This window comes from Drosophila biarmipes, chromosome 3L (assembly GCF_025231255.1).
Source record: "Drosophila biarmipes strain raj3 chromosome 3L, RU_DBia_V1.1, whole genome shotgun sequence".
Lineage (NCBI taxonomy): Eukaryota > Metazoa > Arthropoda > Insecta > Diptera > Drosophilidae > Drosophila > Drosophila biarmipes.
In genome coordinates, this window is record NC_066613.1 from 20,133,567 (window position 1) to 20,156,238 (window position 22,672).

Consider the following 22,672-nt stretch of genomic DNA (forward strand, 5'->3'; position numbering starts at 1 on the left):
AAGGGTCTCCTTTGTTGTATTTTATTTTCTTTTTTACTTTAGTGCCCTTGGCACTGCCCCTGCCCCTCAACATGACTTGCCTGTGTCCCCTGTGGCGTTGGATTTTATTGATTTTGGGTTTCCAATCTTTTCTCCTCCCGACTCTTCGCTTTTTAGGGGCGTTTTTCGGGCATTGTCCATGTAGAAGCTGTACATAGGAAGTCCATATACCTCTGAAGATTAGAAAATTTTTAACGTATTTTTTTTTTGGGGGGCGGCGTTCAGGGAGTGCTGCCCAACAATCAGCTACAAACGATATTGTTAGAAGATTGATGGGGGACTTTCTGGTGTAAATTGTTAACACTGTTTTCCCTTTGACTTTGGAGGTCTTTGCATGGCAGCCTAGGGCGGTCTGGGCGTGGACCTCGCCCCTTCCGCCCCTCTCTGTGTTCCCCTGAAAAAATGTTTTCTAGTGAGTCCTAAAACATTATTTGATTGCCTGAGTATGTATACTTAAGATGATCATGCCTAAGCAGCCTTTTTAGCCCAGCAATTTACTAATGAACACGGCGATGGCAGATAGGAAGTGAGTCGGGACTTTTGAAGTAGAAAGGAGTTTCTGTAGTTTGAGCTGATTAAAGGACCTACCTATGCGATATGAAATCGGGTTGCGACATCATTAATTAGGCCTCTTTCAAGATTATTTGAGGAGTGTACCTTATCGGAATGAGTTATTAATGAGTTCAGCCTGGGTTGGAAGTAAATCAGATCGATCTTTCAAAATGACTTAACAAAACGCATAAAAGATAAGGAAGGCAGAAATGTATTTAATCTGTTTATGGTTCTGAATTAAAAATAAAAAATATTAAGTATATAATGAATTGAATTTGAATAAATTAAATACCTTATCAATTATTTTTTTTATAAAATTGTATCAATAGGATGAACTAGGAATACTTTTTAATAAAAAAATACGGTAAAATCTAAACCATATAAAATATATGGCAGTTCCCTCCTTTTTTAAAATTTAAGATTGATTATAAAATAATATTAATGGATAGATAAACCAATTTTTTAATGTCTGAGTCGGTATTTAGTTTAATAAGACTTCATTCCGAACTCCATCTTGTTAAGAACCCACTAAGGAATCAGGCCCTGTGGAGAACCCACCTTAACGCCTAAATTCCTAGACAAAAGCCCCTGTAAACATCATATGAACATCAAATCAGCTCAGGATTACAGCAGAGCATCTTTCACTTAAGATGCTAGTAGAGAAAATCGTTTCTCGAACAAAAAACTGTACACATATAAGGACAAAAGAGGAGACTTTGCCTGGCAAGCCGCGCATTTCTGGCCAAAAACTAGAGGTAAGACACAAAACACACATCAAACAGAAGACGCTTCAAATTCGCTCATTGTTTTGTCAAAATACCAAATAACATAAGCGACAAGATCTCATTTTCCAATTTCCCAAAAGGGAAGCGAACTAATAGGGCTGTGAGCAACAAGGGAGAGCCATAGGTCGAGTCATAGGTAAAATTTGAGCAATTTAAAAGATTATCACGTTAGGGATCTGTCTCGAAAATGGAACAAAAACAGAGCGCTATTTGACTGGTATTGTGTAAACATACACTGAGAAAAAATATATAAATTTGCCTCAGATATATCAATAAAAAATCCTTTTGTGATATTTTTATAATAATTAAATTTATTAATCAAATGTTCAATTTTAATAAATAATGTGAACGTTTTTTAAACTTATTGTGTAATAAATAAATGTATAAATGGTATTTATTGTGTTATTTATTTCTTAAGCAAATGCAATTCTTTTTGTTAATCTTATATATATATATGGTAAAACGAATCTATACTTTCTGTTTTTTGTGCTACTGATTTTCATTTTTAAGGCTCACTTTTGCCAAACCTATTTTTGCAGTGTAATTGGCTACATGTTTAGTCCTGGATTCGCATTTCAATTGGGACTCGGATTCGGTCGAGTAGACAACCGATCATTATTTCTGCTATTCTCTGGAAATAAGTTGCGAAGAATGGAAACCTTTTTTGCTGCTCGATCCCCGAAATCCCCGTTGTCGTCTATTCGAAATGGTCCAGCACCAAATTAGAGCTCGTTAAAAGGCACACTTTTGTATGGACCGGGCTCGGAGGAGACGGATTCAGGGCTCGGAGTCGAGACAGGGGATTACCCCCGCCTGAGTGAAGGTCGGGCAGAGATCACGTTTCAACAGATTCTACTGCAGGGGCTGAGCATCCCGGGCCCGTTGTCGGGCCTATTAATAAGCCTGGCGGTTGGTGGCTGGTGACAACACGTGAAACTCCATGACGTCTCACTGTGATGTTGGGCCAACCTACCTCCAACCCTCCTCCGTCGGGACAATGGTTAGCCTTGGCAAACACGGCAAATTTCCCAAAAACGTGTTTACAAATATTTTCAAAAGCGGCCCAAACAATGCGACAGCCTCGGGGGGAATCGTTGGCCCTATTGTGTGCATTTTGCATGACTTTTCCCTTAACCATCCCATGAATATCTATCTATTCCCTCCTCGCTGGCTGTTGTTCTTTTTTAAATTGTTGCTTCCTTTCAGATATCTGTTGCTATTGCTGTACCACATATCCTCATCAAAGCGTCTATTTGCTGCTTCGGTTTTCTCGTTTCACTTTTCCGACGCTCATTATTCTCCATGATTGAGTAGTTGCATTACCTATAAATTGGTATGTTCTTATAGATTTCTCTATTGAAGGTCCCACATGTGGGTTCTTGGAGCTCTGAACAAATGTCGGTTGGCAAATAAACCGAGATTTGTTTCTATTGTTCAGATATAAATATTATTGTTAGCAAAATGTCATGGATATATCTACGAGAAGTGAGAGGTATCACAAGAAGAAGATATCAATAAATCAGATCTCTAAGAAATGCAGATATATAAAAATATTATATGTATGGTTATAATATTATATGCCCAAATATTATATTATTAATGACCATTAACGTCTCTCACTAATGTTGGCAAATAAATATACTACAATTTTATACAAACAACAAGCGTTCTGGGATACATTTTATTTTTAATATTTTCTTGAAGGTAATGTCTATAATAATAAATAAATAGTAGAAAATAAAAAAATATTCTTCGATAATTCACTTTTTGATGAAAAATATGTCTTACATTTTATGTAATTTTCTATATTGCTATTTTAAATATAAATGTATAAAAATACATCCCAAGTAATTAAATTGATTTGTGTGAACTTTTTGTATTCAAAACCCTCAAGTGTAAATGGAATATACTTTTAAAGTTACCATACACTAAAAAAAATTAGGTAAATTTTTTACATTTACCTTAATTGGAATGGTTTAAGTTTTGTGAAAAAAAAACATTATACACCATTACAATCTCTGGTAACTAATCAATGTACCAGTATTATAGTAAGAGCATTAATGGTCATTGTGCCTTTAAGAAACGTTCTGATGCATATTTTTCGCTTCCATTTTTTCCTTTTCAGGACAGAATATTCGCCTTTAAATCCTTATAAGCATCTATATATCCCATATGCATAGAATAATAGATTTCATCTTGATCCTGGACAAATTACTCTTTCCATGTACCTTATCTGGGGATATTATCGGGAATTTGTTGAATACTCGCCTATGGTCTGTGTTATTTCAATTTTGCCTAAAAAAACATCTACATGGAGATTGAGGGCCATTGATAACAAATTTCATACGTAAAGATTACTTAAAAGGAGCTCAGTGCGTAAAAATGTTATTGTAGGATTATGTTTCCTGTTTCTCTGAAAAATCGCTCGGAACAAAACACATATATGACAATGGGAGGGATCAATAGGAAAGCGAATGGAAATGGAAGTGCATGTGAGGCCATACATTGGACCACAAGTATGGTGTGGGTCTTGGGTTTCCATGGTCAACCGCTATGTTGGCTCGCCACGGTAGTCGGATCTCGGAGGAATGGGATCTACAAGGATCGGTTCGGGTTCGATGTGAGGGAGTGCGAGGGAGCGACTTCTTCTTTGCGCTTTGTCTCCCTTCTGGCCTCTGGGCGTTCGGTAGGCGACATGTAGGTAAACAAGGACATATATATGTGCAGGGATGATATCTTCTTGAAGGCTTCTTGGCATCGGTGATTAGCTCCTTTGTTGGGATCGTCTTCCTCCTCGCCCTCGATCCTACCTCTTCTGCCTCCGCCGCTTTGTTGATGTCTATATGGAGGTACAAAAGTGCACAATGTCCGTACGAGATACTTGCCTTCTCTAGTAGCATTTCAGTCCGAACAAGAACCTCTATCTTTCAATCTTCCTGCTGAATTGTCCCCTATGCTCTACCTTTGCGGATATTTGTAACAATTCTAAGTATTTAATGCTACTGCAGAGAATAGGAAGTTGATTGCTTTCTTCAACACATTCTAGAACCAATTGTTTAGTTTATACTTATTTATTTTTTTTGGAAATGAACAAAATGTGAAGAAAATTATTAATTAAAAAAAATATCAACTCTTGATTTTGATTAAAAAAAACTTTTTTTTGGTTACACAATTTTTCGAAACAACAAAACAAAAGTTTTGTATACTATTTAGCTAAGCCCTAGTATTATTATAATTAATTAAAACATTTACCTAGAGTTGCTAAACAAAAAATTGCAACTTAATATAAAAATATGATTTTTAGGCAGCATTGTTAAATTCTATTAAATATTGCCACAAACCTATTCTTTTAAATATACTCTATTAACTTCCATTTGTCGAAGTATTGTTTTAATTGTATTTGCATAACTTATTTATATTAGGATAACAAAATTAATAGCAACCGCATTTTAATGTATTTTAATATCTTATTAAATATAAAAGCTAATTTAATCCATGGATCGACCTAAGCGGTTCACAAAAATTTGATAAAAATATCTTATTAATATATACAAAATTTCGAAAGATCCACTAAATACATTTTATATAATTTACTATTTTTAAGGTTACCGGTGTCATTAATAATGGCAATCACAATAGCATAATCATTAATTTGCCACTTTTGTTGCTGGAGATTTGTGAGATAATCACTATCCTTCAAGTAATGGATTTGCATAGCACATGACGGGCTCTTGCCCAAAAACGCACCTCAGTAATCACATGTGAATGAGCTGCTATCGTAGGGTTTCAATTACTACTTCCAAAAGATATCCATGCTAAACTGAGATCATTTATCACATGTGGAAATGGGATAGCCGCAGATATAGCTATTCCTCAAGAAACCAATCGCCTCGAACTGATTACGGCAATCCTCGATGGCATCTACGCAGACCTAAGTTCACACATGATCCTGGATAGTGGAATCTGGTTAACCAATTCCAGGTTACATTTCTATCTTAGAGTCTCAATTAGCAGGCTGGCTGGGATCTGGCACAGATAGCCACTTCTACTTGACAGCAGATACTAATCGGAGTGGCTATCTCTAGGCAAGATATCCCAAAAGTGAAGTGTGAGGGCACCCAAAAGTATCTCAATCATCCACATTCGTTAGGCTCTACTCATTGTTCTGTAAGTACATGCATACGAGGGATTTGTGACTATCTGCGATGTGCAATCTAGAAGTACTGCACTCGCATCCGAGATTATGCCGAGCGGTGATCCCAGCTCCAGACGAGATGTAGATAAGGCACTAAACTAGCTGGGCTCTATTTTGTTTGGGTACTTGGCTTACAAAATATTTTCCTCTGTTTTCACTGCACTTCAAGATCCACTGCCAGCGATAAGATCAACAATGGAACCCTGCCGACGGGTCGGGTCCTCAAATTTCATGCATAGGTATTTTTTCAATAAATATTTCCCTGTCTGCCGACGCGTCATTGCCAATGATTTAGAATGTCCCCGGACAGTGCCGCCAAAAATTAAGAAAATATATATACAACTAAGTAGGAACGTCAAATATTGTTCCAATCGACTTGGCGGACCCTCAGACACTTGCTATCGTCCCGAAAATGATGCTTTCTGTTTGTCTCCCCCTACGTTTGCTTAGTCCTTTGTCAATATTTGCCGTACAAGTGCAAAGAAAACTTATATTTGCCCAGCGAGAAACTCGTGTGTTAATCGACGATGGCAGCTATATTGACATAGAGCTCATTAGATACCTTCTTGAACACTTGATGTCCCTGAGTCTGGGGGTATTTTTCAAAGTCACGATGTGTGTAATGGAGGGAGGGTACAGACTTCTGACCGTAAAGTGTGCGTTGTCTTTATCGCAGCATCAATGAAAACAGCTATAATGACTGTACGTTTATTAGTCTGACTATTTTTATATTACTTTGCTGGGAATTGAACTTGATAGGTATAAAGTGATCAGAACTATAAGCGCGGTCTACAGGATTATTGCAGTCTACTATTATTGCTAGCTTAATTTTTATATCATTGCTAAGTTTGAAATAAATGAAGCGAATAATAATATCAAAATGAAATCGATCATGTATTAAATTTAAATCAGTTTAATTTATTTCCATTATATTATATACACATCGGAGTTTAAATAAAAAAGCATATCATATTATATAAATTATATATTTCAAAGCTTTCTCTATTACCTTGTCTCTTTCTTTTCAGGGGATATATAGAATACAATGGACTCGATTTTAGTAAATATAAAGCGCAAAGTACAGTCAGCTCAAGACTAACATTTTAAGGACCACCATGGTACAGCAAGTTGAGCATATCGAAGTAAGTTTCGATCCGCTTCTTTTGTGCTCCATTAGCACTCCCTTGAAAATACTGTTTTTGTTTTGAACTCCAAGTTGTGACTAAATATCGGCTTCCGGTCGCCCCGATACATAACAATTGCATGTAAATTGTATTAGCAACGCATCCTCTTTTTATTGGCCTTGTCCGGCAATTTCAATGCTAAAAGGCTATAAAGGACTCAGAAATTGCTCAAGGCCGTGCGGCAACATCCTGGCTGTTCTTTGAGGGGATTCATTGAATTGCATTCTTCTGAAATGAATTGGCATGTAAAATGCACTCGCCGTGCTTGCGTGCAATTGTGACCAATTTTAGTGCGACGATTTTGTAGTGTGGTTCGAAATTCTAATGGTCTGAATGGGCCAGAGATGTCCTGCGGAGCTACGCACGAGTGCCTCTCAATGGAGAGGACAATGCGGACATTCTTCGCCGGCAGGACCTCTCGCCAGCATTCACACTCGACGGTCGAGTGAGAAAGCATTGTCCTCTGAGAGGCCAGCACTCATTCAGCACTCGTTTCCCCGCAGACAATGCAACATTTATCTGCACATGCGCAACGAATGCTCCGCTGGTCCATTGAACGAAATCCATTCCCAATTATACATACATTTATTGTCTACTTATAATGTTTTTTTCCAAAGGGTCTACGGATCTGGCCAACATGCCTCGAACATGTCCCTGCTTGCTGTTGGCCATAAGTCCGCCAGATCATCCATCTATCTACAGTCAAAAAAAGATCTTACAATATTTGGAGATTTATTTATTTTTAGTTAAGTTTGTTATAAAAAGTATAAAACATTTATTTCTCTTAATCGATTTTATATATATTTTTTGTTACATATTTTTTTTGTTACATTTTTAGCTCGAATCTTTCGAAAATATAATATAATCAATTCATTATTTGATTTTTAATAAAATCTTAAAATTGTTAAAAAAAAATTCCTTAATCTTACAAAACGCATTACAAATAAAACGGTTCTTTGTTTAATTTTCTTATCTTCCTATAAAGTTTTAATTTATTTTGTTTCTTACAGTGTGGAAAAAGAAATGAACCATTCATTTCTGATGCTTAATCTTTTCTTTTCCGATTTGAAATTTTTTTCTGTGTTGGGGTGGACAATAGCTCCACAGGCTTTCCGAAGTTTCGCCTTCGTCATCGCCCTCTAAAAAGATTGTCCACCATTTTGTTGCAATATCCACTGCATTTTCCAGGCAATTAATTGTTTAGTTGGCTTTTTGTTGTCCATTTCTCTGCTTCCCACCTTCAATTACTCATAGGTGCTGCTGCCATTAATGGGGACAAAGAGCAGTCCTTTGAAAACAATTTCGGTCGCTAAGTAGCAAACAATAGTTTGGCAATTATCAATCGTATAACACACTCTTTTCAAGAGCTGCTCTTTTGAGGCACTCAGTCAGCTGCGGATTCCTGGTAAAAGGCAAATTATTGTTAATAATCGTATAATGGACGCCCATAAATTTCGAGCCAATTTCCAAAGGACATGTCCATATCCACCCAAAAAGTGTTCCATTGTGGCAGTGACTGTACCCTGAAGAAATCCGTAGGATCAATCCAGATGCACTCCGCGTTTTTGGAAATAATGTGCTTGTCAATTTGGTGGCAATTGAAGCACTTTGTTTTTTAAGAATACCTAGAATGGATTCTAATAACAACAAAATGGGAAAGTAATGCTGTGGACAAAGGTAAAATACGATTGGGTCTATCCATTGTCAATGCTTTTATGTTACTTTAAAACTAATGTTTTTTGCTTTTTTTAAATGGGACAAGAAATTTATTACATATTTAAGATTGGAAACAATTTTGTTATACGCTGAAAAAAATTCGTACCGAAGAGTACTTAAGGCCTGGGCTTATTTTTGTTGCATACTTTTTTAAAAAAGAAATGATTTATAATTGTTAAATATCACCAAAAACTTAGTTCTCCATTTTCCACACAAAAAAATCAGTATTTTGAGCGAAACAAAAAAGGGAGTCATCCAAAAATGGAACGGCATACCTTGCTGGACTCGTAGTTAAATTTCCAATCAATTGGCATTCACGCTTAGAAAATTTATTTTTTGTCTAATTTTCGCAAAAAATTACGATGCTACCCCTTGTAAAAAAATTGAAAATTTGCGAAAATTTTTAGTTTTAAGAATCAGCCAGGAAATGACTGCGATCAATTCTTTAGCTTGTTAGCTTACCAAAACAGTGAATCTTTTAGGTGTAGGACCATTTTTTACCAAGCTATGCCAAAAAAGGTCAACGAAAAAAATCGGTTTTCCGCCAAAAAACAAAGGTCATAATTTTCGACCCAAAAAATTCAGTATTTTGAGCGAAACAAAAAAGGAGTGATCCAAAAATGGCATGGCATACCTTGCTGGACTCGTAGTTAAATTTCCAATCAATTGGCATTCACGCCTAGAAAATTTATTTTTTGTCGAATTTTCGCAAAAAATTACGATGCTACCCCTTGTAAAAAAATTGAAAATTTGCGAAAATTTTTAGTTTTAAGAATCAGCCAGGAAATGACTGCGATCAATTCTTTAGCTTGTTAGCTTACCAAAACAGTGAATCTTTTAGGTGTAGGACCATTTTTTACCAAGCTATGCCAAAAAAGGTCAACGAAAAAAATCGGTTTTCCGCCAAAAAACAAAGGTCATAATTTTCGACCCAAAAAATTCAGTATTTTGAGCGAAACAAAAAAAGGAGTGATCCAAAAATGGCATGGCATACCTTGCTGGACTCGTAGTTAAATTTCCAATCAGTTGGCATTCACGCCTAGAAAATTTATTTTTTGTCGAATTTTCGCAAAAAATTCGCAAAAAAAAATTGAAAATTTGCGAAAATTTTTAGTTTTAAGAATCAGCCAGGAAATGACTGCGATCAATTCTTTAGCTTGTTAGCTTACCAAAACAGTGAATCTTTTAGGTGTAGGACCATTTTTTACCAAGCTATGCCAAAAAAGGTCAACGAAAAAAATCGGTTTTCCGCCAAAAAACAAAGGTCATAATTTTCGACCCAAAAAATTCAGTATTTTGAGCGAAACAAAAAAAGGAGTGATCCAAAAATGGCATGGCATACCTTGCTGGACTCGTAGTTAAATTTCCAATCAGTTGGCATTCACGCCTAGAAAATTTATTTTTTGTCGAATTTTCGCAAAAAATTACGATGCTACCCATTGTAAAAAAAATTGAAAATTTGCGAAAATGTTTAGTTTTAAGAATCAGCCAGGAAATGACTGCGATCAATTCTTTAGCTTGTTAGCTGTCCAAAATAGTGAGTCTTATAAGTGTAGGACCATTTTTAACCAAGCTATGCCAAAAAAGGTCAACGAAAAAAATCGGTTTTCCGCCAAAAAACAAAGGTCATAATTTTCGACCCAAAAAATTCAGTATTTTGAGCGAAACAAAAAAAGGAGTGATCCAAAAATGGCATGGCATACCTTGCTGGACTCGTAGTTAAATTTCCAATCAATTGGCATTCACGCCAGAAAATTTATTTTTTGTCGAATTTTCGCAAAAAATTACGATGCTACCCCTTGTAAAAAAATTGAAAATTTGCGAAAATTTTTAGTTTTAAGAATCAGCCAGGAAATGACTGCGATCAATTCTTTAGCCTTTTAGGTGTAGGACCATTTTTTACCAAGTTACACCAAAAAAGGTCCAAGAAAAAAACAGCAAGAAAGTTGTGGTCCAAATATAGTATGCAATACCTTGTTAAACTCGCAATCAATCAATTAAACTCCCTTATAAAAAGCCAAAATATGCTGTTCCTGAATGTTTCACAGGCTTTGGCTTAAAGCATAAAGGAACTTAAAAAGGGGCGCTCAACACCTCTCGCTGAAACAAGCTCTCGTTAACCCAATCAAAGGATCTGCTGAAGAGCCCGGTCCGGCCTCGGCGTGCTATTCGATACAATTATGTGTCTAATGAACTGGGCGATTGAGGGTGTTTTAGTAAATTCGTGTTGAGCGATATAAAGGACCGCTTGTGCGGAGATCAAAAGCGAAACCGAGACGAAGACCACCAAGCCGAATGAATTTTCCGCTTTGATCCTGCCGTGGCCGCTCACCATTGTAGCTGATAATCGCACCAGGTGACGGATGCGTCGGCTTGCCGGGCACCGAGTATCGGGGAGATATAGTAGTGACAAGGGAATAGTTCGGAGGTGTCTCTTTTCATGCGCCCGAGCATTGTGCGAAAAGTAGCAGTTTCCTCTTCTCCGCTTCTCGCTCTGGCCCGCCTTTTGTGATCTATGTGGGTAGTCCTACGTGTTTCCCGGGGTCCTTTCTCTCGATGGGCTACGAAAATTTGTACATAGACACTTTCGATTTGCTTTTAAATTGCCGACAAATTAGGCTTGGCCCGAGGGCCACCAACATCGATTGCGGATCCTGATTTTCAAATATTTAAGAACTCCAACTAGAGCTGGGTCTAACTTTAGTGCGTTAAACTATCTTCTCTGCTGTCTCAGCCCTCGCACATGTGGGCACCGATTTTCAATTTGCAACGCTTCTCAGATGCTCTGACCCGAAAATGAAAGGATCCTGAAACGAGGACAGGATCAAGCGGGAACATGTATCCCATTTGAAACGGTTGATTGGGTTTCTAATAGGATTTATGTCCTGCCAGCATCTTCCTTGTTTCGAATTGATTCGCTGCACTCGGTTGAGATTCAATAATGAGCTCGTCTGTTCGATCGACAGCGTTTGTTGTCGCTCGCCAATGTTCCAGGTAATCCAGCCAGGAAATTTCAATTTCTCCGCTAGCATTTTATTCGCTTCCATGTTTATTTAGGATATTTATTCGTAATTGGCCTCCTTCGTGCCAACGGTTTTTGGTCTAAGCTGGATTTTCTATTAGGTATTACAAATATTTGGAGTTCTCTAGGAGCTAGTAAGTTAAAAGAAATGGGTGTTTTAATCTGTGTACGTATCATAAGTAAACACTTTAAAGGGATAAATTTGGCATTACCCTAACCCTTTGTTATTTTTAATAATATTGATCACTTTTTTTAACCTATCCTGATTTAATGAGATTTTTATATGCACATAAATGTTAAAGAATAATAATAAATTATTCATTTATTAATTATAATTAGTTATTAAAACAAAAATTTATTTTATAATTTAAATGACACATTTTTTACTTTGGTTTTATTACTCGTTGTTAAATAAATTAAACTTAATAAATATATTTTTAATAACTGGTGAAGTCGAATTTCTTTTTACAAGAACAGGAGATTATAATACCAAAAAGGACATTTTTCCTAATGTAAAGCCCTTTACAATTTGACTTGATATTTTGGTCTTTCATTACACCAATATTAATAACAATAATTTTCCATTTACCAAAAATCTGCATTTGACTTGGGTGTCTGAACTGAAAAGAGCATAATCCCTGGGTTTTCATATTTTGAATAATTACTAAAGTATTGTTCAGTACTAAGCCACCGAAGAACCATTTTCACGAACCATTTTCTGGACTTATTGTTCCAGACAGAGCCCAAAAACCTTTAAAAATAAATTAAGGGGCAAATCCAGAAATTTCAAAATGTTTTTTTCATACATAAATCTATTGAAAATGTAGATTTGGTGTTATGTATATAAGCCTTAAATTTAAAGATTTATAGAAAATAAATTGAGAATATTTGTCTAAACTATTTACATACTCTCAGTATTCATTTTTAAACCACATAATATTTTGGTTTAATAAAATATTTATAACGTAAGTATAATAACAATTATTTGATAGATAAATATTTTTAGGAATACAAACGAACATATACATGCATTATTACATTAGATGTTTAATAAGAACTAAAATTAAAACCAAATTTTATTTGTTATTTGATAGATTTACCATCTAGTACCATGAAGGAGTAAAAGTAATTCACTTATTTCTAAAATCTTCATCCTTATTATTAATTCGTTAAGTATTTCTCAAGAATTTGAGGACAAATTTAGATTGGCGTAATAATTTCAATTTGCACAGAGAACGTGCTTGGTTCTGAGAACTCTTATTTAGTTTATGTTGAAAAGAACTTTTGCTTCGGTTACATTTCGGCAAACGTTTGGAACGAATTGATTCGCCTTAGAAGTTGGCGGCAATGTCGCCAAAATACAATTATTCATCGGGCACGTAACTGACTTTTCACCCAAAAATAATAGAGAAAGTAAAATAAAGGACATTCGGCAGTGAAGTAATTGTGAGCAGGAATATTCAAGCGTTGCAAATTGGAAGATGCACTATAGGATGCGAAAGGCTCGGGGGTGTATTTGTGGACATGCAACGTTTAGTCTGACTCTACATCCCTGAAAATTCCTATAGACAAAATCCCATGCTGAGCCCTTTTCGGGACACAAAAAGGATCCTGCACACTTCTTCTGTTCTTCGGGGATGCGTACTTGTTGTTCGGGTCACGTCACGGTTTTTACCAACGGAACCCATTTGACATTTGACAATTATTCATTTTTCGTTTTATTTCTTAGAAATAAACCTCGGCCGTATCGATCCGAATCGATTGGTTCCAAATCGTTGCAATTCAATTGCCAGTCGCCTTTTGGCTTTTTGGCATCCTGTTACCATTTCGTTTCAGCTGTTCGACACGATCTATTTGGTGTTTTACGCTCATTTCGGGCCGAACAAAGTTTTAACCTCGGAATGTGGAGAGTTTTGGTTATGCGTAAATCGCAGTAAATCGAAATACTCCTACGAAATGATACGGTAGAAATCGCAATTTTCACGTTAATCCTAATTATCCTTTGAACTTAATTGCTTAATTAGAAGACTATTCTGGTGTGGTATGTCGCAAAGGCTGGACTGAAGGTGTATTTTATGGATTGCTGGAACGAAATTGATTTCGATATCAGTTCTCCTGGGTGGGTATCTTAATGAAAACAGGATTAGATATGTGGTGGATTCGATTCATGATCGGCTTTTGTCTTTGAATGTTCTCTAAAGGCTCTGCCGCTTTATTAGCATGATAAGTAAGGGATAAGATACAGATAGCAACATACCCGAGAATATCTTAGACATTTCCAAATAATTAGAGGCAAGATAGTCCTGGAGTTAGGGATTGTAAGGAATGGGATGTATTGATGATCACGGTAAAGATTATTTTTAATTGCTAGAAAAACTTTTATATTTGTTTTATCCCCCTTCGGCGTTTTAACCGTCCGAACTTAAAGACAGATATTGCTATTAACGGTTTTGCTAGTTACGACATCATTCTTTTTTATTTTTAATTTGCTTGTAAAATTTATTGTTGACATTCTTGCATGCTTGTCTAACTTTTATACTTCGACAAAATTATATATTTAGAAATATAAATTTTTTAAATCCTAAGCTCCATTCAAAAAACTATTGCTTAGGACAATTAAAAAATAAAACCTCGGCTGGAAAAAAGTAACCTGAAGGCAATATTTATAGGCCAATTCAAATTATTAATCTAAAGATAAAATTGATAAAATTTAGTTTTGAATTGCACGTTCACGACACATTTTGAATTGCCCACTAATCTCTAACATGAGTAATCTTAATTTGTAAAAAGGGCGTCTATTCCTTACTGATCAGTGCTGTCTCATGCCGATACCCTTTATTTTCATAACTAATCTTGTTTGGTTTAAAAATAATCAGTTTGCCCAACCGAAGAAGCACCCGCAGTAATTGCAATTAATTTAGAGTGCTCCTAGATAAATTGCTACAATCAAAAAGCAGTTCATGTGAGAAAATCCCTTGCGATGCAACCGAGCAGGTAAGTGTCCCTACCTGCCAGCCGAGTTGATGATGCATTTCATCCCCTATTCCTTGGATTTTGGAGAGCAGGTAGGGAGGACTCTCCGAGAGGATGCACCACCACGGGTATAAAAGACCGAGCAGATAGACCTACAGCATCATTCGAACAACAGTTCTTCATCCGAGCAGATCATCAGCAATCATCCAGCAAAATGTTCGCCGAAACAGCTCTTATTTCCAACTCAAACGGAGTGTTGGAGAAGCGATCCCTCACCGGCGCCTCCACCAACATGAAGAAGCTGCTGAAGACCATCAAGAAGATCTTCAAGAACCCGAAACCTTCCAAGGAGATCCCGGTCTCCAACGTCCTTTACTCCTGCGCCACCGAGGAGGAGCACCAGAATTGGCTCAACGAACAACTGGAGGCCAAGGCAACCAGCCTCCTCTGCTAAATACTTCCGGGGCATTCTCCTCCATCGAGTAACTGTGATGTGACCCCACTGAAAGGTCTATAAATCTGCACTTCGGCTTTAACTCCAACTGTGATGACGAGAACACGAGACTGGCTTGTGTGCCTTGGAAGCGCCCAACCTCGACGCTTCCGCCAACTGTACATATCAACTAGCTGCTAAAATGTCTTCAATATTGCTTTAATTTAGGCTAAGTCCGTAGCTGTAATCATTGTCTTCCACTAGAGTTAAGCGAATCATTGTCTTCCATGTTTGTTTGTTTAGGGTCTAAAAAATAGCTTAAGAATAAAAATCCCTCGAGGAAAAAAAACAACTTCTCACTGAGGTTTTTTTTGTACCCTTTTATTGTTTTAGCAAATTGACTTTCAGAGCGCAACATAGCGTTTTCGCGGATAGGTGGCCTCAGCCTTCAGCTGAGAAACGGGTATCTGGCAGTCAAGGCTTCCGACTACAGCGTTCTTCCTTGTTTAATATAGGAAATATAAATATCAAAAATATAGGTAAAATGTATTGGGAGCTGGCACACAAGATGTTGTACAACTTGCACTATGGATCTCATAATATTCTCCTTCAATAACATAAATAAATAAGGTACACCGAATTCTAGGTAAATATTTTAAGAGCAAACAAAAAAGTGTTATTTAATTCTAAGGTTCAATAAAATGTTAATACTACTGTTAAATACTCAAAATTTCTTTTTGGTATGAAGTAATTATATCAAAGGCACTTCCAAATGGGCACGTTTGACTTTTGGAGTAATTTTAGAACATGTGGATCATTTCCTAATGTTGTACAACCTATACTATGAATGTCATCGATATCCCAAATAATATAATAGAAAGCTCTTACTGTTTTCGATAATTGCATACCAAATAAAAAGACACATAGCCTAATCTTCTAAACAAATTTTTATAGAATAATTCCTGGACTTTAGACTTTATGAACTGAGACGCTTTTAAAGCATTTACTGACTTTGAAACCAAAAGTACATTTTTGTTTTAGAGTTATTGAAGCTTAAAATGTAACAGCGTTTTTGAATGGCCAATTTTATTATTTTCGCCTAAAACAATTTTAAAATCACTAAAAATATTGATAAAACTCAATCAAACAAAAACAGCTTTTAATGAAATAAGAATCTAGTGACGATTGCACCTATAGCAAACAAAAGTTCTGAGATCAACTTTTGTGACGGAAATGTATTATAAAATCTACTAAATAAATACATTTTCTTAATTTATTTACATCACTACCAACAATGTCATATAAAAATAATAAATTTATTGTGAAACAATATGGAAATAAAAAATAGTAAAACTACTGTAAAAATATTGAAACGACAATAAAATAGTAAGACTACACAAATTCTGTACGATGGTAACAAGTAATTTTTTGTTGTCTAAGTGAATACTTTAGTGGTCACCAAATTTTAGGGATGTGCCTATTGGATCTTTAATTAAAAAGCCATTTTTTGCAACTAGGAGTAAAGGGTATGTGGAATACTTTTAAGATGATTATGTAAATGAAGATTGCTCAAATCTTGTCCTATCTTCATTCCTCTTTTAATAGCAGAGGAATATACTTTGTATGCAATGTTCCAATGTTCAGTTTTATAATAAAACCCTCAAATAAAATCCATAAATAGTTAACAAGTATTGTGTAGAAGAGCAGCAAGTAGTCAAAGTCCTGGACTTTAACTTTCTTTCTTGTTTTATTGTGTTTTTTACCACCCCTTATGTGTACGTCATTTAAAGAATTGCAAGGCTTACCTGCAGAGTAGATTTCATCCCCTAGAATTTAGCAGGTAGGGAGAAACCCACCGCGGGGTCGCCAAATGCAGGTATAAAAGACCGCGCAGATAGACCTACAGCATCATTCGAACTACAGTTCTTCATCCGAGCACATCATCAGCAATCATCCAGCAAAATGTTCGCCGAAACCGCTCTAATTTCCAACTCGAACGGAGTGTCGGAGAAGCGATCTCTCACCGGCGCCTCCACCAACATGAAGAGGCTGCTGAAGACCATCAAGAAGATCTTCAAGAACCCGAAACCTTCCAAGGAGATCCCGGTCTCCAACGTCCTTTACTCCTGCGCCACCGAGGAGGAGCACCAGAATTGGCTCAACGAACAACTGGAGGCCAAGGCAACCAGCCTCCTCTGCTGAGTGCTTCCGGGGCATTCTCCTCCACCGAGTAACTGTGATGTGACCCCACTGAAAGGTCTATAAATCTGCACTTCGGCTTTAACTCCAACTGTGATGACGAGAACACGAGACTGGCTTGTGTGCCTTGGAAGCGCCCAACCTCGACGCTTCCGCCAACTGTACATATCAACTAGCTGCTAAAATGTCTTCAATATTGCTTTAATTAAGGCTAAGTCCGTAGCTGTAATCATTGTCTTCCACTAGAGTTAAGCGAATCATTGTCTTCCATGTTTGTTTGTTTAGGGTCTAAAAAATAGCTTAAGAATAAAAATCCCTCGAGGAAAAAACAAATTTCTATGGTGTTGCTTATTTATATTTTTAGCAAGTAAGGTGACTGCAAATGCCGCTCTAAGATTGTTTCGATACCCCCAGATAGTTACATGAACCTTTTTTCAAACTATTTAGATACTTATACCATAAAAACGAGAATGTAAAATCTATTTACTATACATAAATAATTCAAAAATAACAACCCCTTAAAACCCAATAACAATCCCTTAGAACCCAATGAAACCTACAAAAACTGAACTTCTAAAAGGCAGAAAACAATCGCACTTTCCTAAATTTGTGTAACAAGTTTTTCCTGACAATTTTCGGTTCCTTTTTCCAAAATATAAAGGCCAAGAATTTATTTATTTAAGAAAAATGTTTGAACTTTAGGACATTGTTACTTAAGAGTGTTAAGAGTGTCCTTGAATTTTGTTTTTATTTTACAGACATTACAAATAATTCTAACTCTTCTTTTTTATAATACAAAACAATGAAATACACCAGTTTTGTTAAGACTCATAAAATTATTTTTGTTTAATGCAAAATCGAAGACCTCTAAAATTATATTTCAAGAAAACTAACTTTAAATAGTGAACATACAAATTTTAATAAAAAACGTTTCCAATTTAAGGAAGTACTGCATTCCACCCCTATTTTCAAAAGGTTGGTTTTTCACCTCAGCTCAGTGGCGCCAGTATTTCATATTTATCGAGTTTGTTTCCCGAACTACGATGTCCGACCTGAAACCCCGAAGAAGTAATCGATAGGCGGACAGTTGCCCGGACTTTTTGATCCGTTTCAAACTGTTTATTTATTTCAACGCTTATAATAAAAGTTGCTGTAACAATACACATTCGATATATGTATATATAAGTATATTTGTTGGAAGTGCACTTGGGTTGTTCGTTATCCGTGAGATTCGGTGATTTGGGCGAGATGTATGTCTGTCTGTCACTGCTGTCTGGTTTGCTGCATTTGTTCGGAAGAGTTCTGACAACTTTCTGGAAGATGAAGTATTTATATGCTCGTCGTTTCGTCGATTAGGGTTATAGTTCTTTAGATCCACCAGTGGCATGGAGAGTTGGTTCGAGGAGGGGCTCGAGCAAACGTGGAGGAGCGTAGGGGACAAATGCAGGTGGCAAGACCGGAACGGAAGATTCAATTTCTGAGTGGAAGCCGACTTGGGGATTGCTGGACTGCTGGACTGCATGTGGTGCTAGTTGCTGGTGCGCTTGTCTCTTTTCACAAAAACGTCTCGAAAATGTTTTGAATTTCTCTTTCGTAATACGTGCAATTATCTAATATCAATATTTTGTTCGTCTAAAAACCAAAAACGGAACGCTGGCCAATTGTAGTTCGTCTGAGTCTAGCAAGCAGTTCGCCGCCCATCTCCGAGTTCCCTGGGCGCTGGACACTGGACACTACTGGTAGTCCACCGAGTCGCTGTCGAGGATGGTCGAGGAGACCCTCGAGGCGCGCCGGTGCCAGTAGTCCGAGTAGCTGGCCTCGTACTGGGCGGCGGTGCGGTGCCACGGTGGCCATTTCAGCTATTCCTCGACAATGTCCCACACCATCAGGGACGCGTCTGTGCCGCCCACGGTGATGAGCGTGTGGTCGCCGCACAGGAAGCGGACGCAGGCCAGCATCCCGGAGTACACCTTCGACTCGTGGAACTCGGCGCGCGGCGAGATGCAGGGGTACCTAAAAAAAGGGATTGGAAATATATTATTTTCAGTCCTTAAACCATTATTTTAAAATTAAAAACTTGGTTTACCCACAGTATTTAAAATTATAAGTATTTTGCATTTAGCAAATAAATAAAAAAGACGTTCTGTGGTTTAAAAAAAGTTTAAAATTAATTTTGGAATGGAATTTCATTTATATATAATTCTTAAGAGAAGAAAAACCTAAACTCCTAATTTATTTCTTAAAATCATTGTTATAAAATGGTATAGTATAAAAAAACTGTTTTTCAAAGATACTGTATCTGTATCTGCATCTGTATCTTTACCTGAATAATCGCAGATAGCCCTCGGCGTCACCGGAGGCGAGCATGTCGTGGGCGGCGGAGCGGCTGCAGGTGGCGACTATGGTGTTGGTGGTGCTGTAGTAGCGGTTGCTCCACTGACCCGCCACCAGGAAGCCGACGGTGCAGTTGTTGGTCAGCCACTTGACGTCCTTCATGGCAATGGGACTGCGCTCCGGCGACAGGGACTTGGCGTCCCAGAACAGCAGGTCGAAGTCGATGGTCACCGTCTGCACAAAGTTGCCGTCCATGCTCCAGTCCAGATCGGTCAGCGGCTGCGATCCCCGGATCTTGTTCACCTTCTTGTAGGAGAAGCCGTCGCGCGACACGCGGAAGAGGTAAATGCTGCCGTTCTGCGAGCCCATGGCGATCATGTCGCCAACTGGAAAGGATTCGAGTTGATGTAAATCAAAGGTTTTTTTTTATTGTTTAGAGGAATTATCTTAGTTATCCTTACCCTGGTTATAGGCCACACAGTTGAGTGGCGACCCGCAGACCCTCAGGGTCAGCATGACCGCCCCGTTCTCGCAGTTGATGACCAGCAGGTGCCCTTCGGTGCTGCCGGCGGCCAGGGTGCCGAAGGGATGGAAGGCCAGCGCCACGCACTCGTAGCCCGTCTGTATGGTCCAGATGAGCTTGTTCTTGCGCCACAGGGCCACGTGCTTGTCGTGGCCGGCGGTGGCGTACAGCTCGTCGTCCGGGTGGGCGGCCAGGCCCCACAGCTGCCGCCCGTGGCCGAACACCACCTGGGTGAAGCGACGCTGCAGCGAGCCCTCCAGGATGTTGTTCCGCGTGGTGCCCACGTAGATGTTGCCGTCGTTCCGCCCGGGGCGCTGTGGATAGATGGTGCGCACGCCGCCAGCGGCCTCGGGGAGCTACGCATTCCAAATGGTCAGTTAAGTATTGTATTTAGTTAACCCAAATAACTATTTAATAGTATTATCTTAAAGCATTTTACAGGTATTTTATGGGTACCCAAAAAACCCTTTCCATCTCACCTTGGTATCGGCGATCTTCTTGTAGTTCTGCAGGGAGTCCCAGGCGGCGATCTTGCGATCCTTCTCGCCGCCGGAGAGCAGGGTGCCCTCGCCCAGCATGATCAGGCAGCCGATGCCCTTGTTGTGGGCCTCGAACTCCGTGCGCACGAAGTAGGCGCCATCCGAGTCCACCGAGTAGATGGTAATGAAGCCATCCGAGTCCGCGGTGATGACATCGCCATCCGGCTCGAACTGCACACTGGTGACATGGGAGCGCGACGGCTGCTTCACGATGTCCGTGCGCTCGAAGAAGCCATCCTTGCGCCGGTGCCAGAAGGCCAGGTGGCCGCGTCCATGGGTGATGATTAGATTATCGTCCAGCGGGTGGAAGGCCGCCCCCGACAATCCCTCCTGCAGGGTCTGTAATTGAGTTGAGAACCGGAATGAATGGGTGTCTTAAGTGGGCCGGCTTAGGCGGACTTACGGCCACTTTGCCCAGCAGGTGACCCCACTGCCACTGCCACACGGATAGGATGCTCTCGCGCCCGCTGTCCACCGCCAATATGTAGCTGCCTCCGTTCTGCAAGGGAATCTCTGGGGTTAGTCCCTAATTGGATGTGCTTCTTGGGGGCATTACATACCAGCTGGGAGAAGGCCACGGCGGTTACCCCGCTGTCGAGTTCGCCCATGCCGAAGACGTAGAGCGTCTGCAGGGACTCGGTGCTCCAGATGCGAACGTGCGCCTGCGACTTGCGATCCCGCCCTGCCTTCTGACCAGAGGCCACCAGCTCTCTGGAGGGATGCACATCCATGCTGGAAGAATATAAAACCCAATTAGAAATCAGAATGAAAAGTAATGTAATACATTCATTTTATTAATTACCACATGATATCCTCGGTGTGTCCAGTGTAGTGTCTCTGGGCATCTTCGTCGCGATCGAAGAGTACGGCCACAGCGGCCACGTAGTAGAGGAGCTCTCCGGAGGGCAGGACCCAGAGATTGCGCCGCGCATCGATGCCGCGGTAGCCATGGCTAAAAAAGACATCTCATTAGAGATTTGCAGATCCTCAAAGCATATATACAGATACTTACACCCATTGGAGCTGCAGCTTTTTGTCCGGCGGGGAATTGTCCGCCGGCGCATGGTGGACGGGCGGATAGAAGGTGCGCCGCAGTCCGCGGATTGTGACCTTCGTGGGCTCCTCCTTCATGATGTCCAGCATCGTGTACTCGCCGTTCGGCCGCAGGATCTCGCTTTCGGGAGCGTAGAGGATTCGAGGCCTGCTCTTGCTTCTGGGACGGGCTCCGCGCAGCGGAACCTTGGGCAGCTCGTCCGTGGGTAAAATGGGCGCGGCGGCCACCACCGAGGGGCGGGATCGGGAGCGCCGGATGGGGCTGCCGGCGATCAAGGCCGTGCCCGTGGCCAGGTAAAAGGTGTCCACGTCGGCGAACTCGTTCCGCAGCTGGGAGAAGCTGCGAACCTATAAAATTATGATAAGTTATAAGAACCTAGAGAGAAAAAGCCTTAAACTACGGTTTAAACATTATTAAACCCATTATAGTAATGTTATATTCAAAATTATTATTAAAAATATCCAAATATAATATATTCTAGATGGATGTTATGTTCATATACATCCTTATTTTTTAATCTCATCTATAAGACTACTTTTATTATATTTTATTTTTTTTTTTTTTCCAAAGCTGTATTTATATTTCTTAAAGTGGACGTATTAAAGTACTAAATCGTATATTCATCATTCTCAGAACCTTTATGTATGACCAATTTGGGTTTTTTGTTTACTGTGCGTACGGACGCGGAGGGTAATTTGTCAAATCATTTTGCAAGACGGCTAAGTTCGGGTCTGCATTAAGTTATTAGGCCGTGTCAAGGTCGAGCGGCTGGCCGCCCACCACCCCCCGGAAATCCACATACCTCCTGGCCAGTGCCTGTGTACATTTTCTTTGCTCCGTTAATTTTCAGCACTTGACCCAAATCCTCGAGCACTTCCTCGAACGGCTGCGAGGTGCGTAGGTTCAACAAAACGCGGCACTGAAAGGGGAAAAAGAGGTGGGGACATGGCATGAGTATATGGATTTGTATATGTGTAAAATCACGTGTTAAATCTGGACGGGTAATTAGTCTGGCAAGTAGCTACATATGTACCGGGGGGTCTTTCAACACATTTAACTTGACCTGCGGTCAAAAATTTAGTCATGGCACGCAACTTCCGTTTAGGGGCTTACGACCCCCATAA

General features: G+C 39.1%; 3 protein-coding genes across 4 annotated transcripts in view; 2 read left to right on the forward strand and 1 right to left on the reverse strand.

The window, feature by feature from the left end:
* The first annotated feature begins 14,144 nt into the window (after positions 1-14,144).
* On the forward strand, positions 14,145-15,251 carry LOC108034616 (uncharacterized). The gene is made up of 2 exons (XM_017109550.3): positions 14,145-14,487; positions 14,559-15,251. The coding sequence occupies exon 2, from the start codon at positions 14,681-14,683 to the stop codon at positions 14,918-14,920; it is 240 nt and encodes a 79-aa protein (XP_016965039.1). The 5' UTR covers positions 14,145-14,487; positions 14,559-14,680; the 3' UTR covers positions 14,921-15,251.
* Positions 15,252-16,830: 1,579 nt separating this feature from the next.
* LOC108034663 (uncharacterized) lies at positions 16,831-17,431 on the forward strand. The gene has a single exon (XM_044094995.2). The coding sequence runs from the start codon at positions 16,862-16,864 to the stop codon at positions 17,099-17,101; it is 240 nt and encodes a 79-aa protein (XP_043950930.1). The 5' UTR covers positions 16,831-16,861; the 3' UTR covers positions 17,102-17,431.
* A 778-nt stretch (positions 17,432-18,209) lies between these two features.
* Positions 18,210-22,672, reverse strand: part of LOC108035593 (echinoderm microtubule-associated protein-like CG42247) — a 42,145-nt gene continuing 37,682 nt past the window's right edge. For both annotated transcript variants that reach the window (XM_017111264.3, XM_017111265.3), the window contains 9 exons: positions 22,351-22,467; positions 21,507-21,895; positions 21,297-21,446; positions 21,055-21,226; positions 20,898-20,993; positions 20,435-20,833; positions 19,894-20,311; positions 19,422-19,818; positions 18,210-19,111 (listed from right to left, as the gene is read on the reverse strand). In XM_017111264.3, coding sequence (XP_016966753.1) covers positions 18,958-19,111; positions 19,422-19,818; positions 19,894-20,311; positions 20,435-20,833; positions 20,898-20,993; positions 21,055-21,226; positions 21,297-21,446; positions 21,507-21,895; positions 22,351-22,467 — 2,292 coding nt within the window. In that variant the 3' untranslated portion in view covers positions 18,210-18,957. The remainder of the gene's footprint in view (positions 19,112-19,421; positions 19,819-19,893; positions 20,312-20,434; positions 20,834-20,897; positions 20,994-21,054; positions 21,227-21,296; positions 21,447-21,506; positions 21,896-22,350; positions 22,468-22,672) is intronic.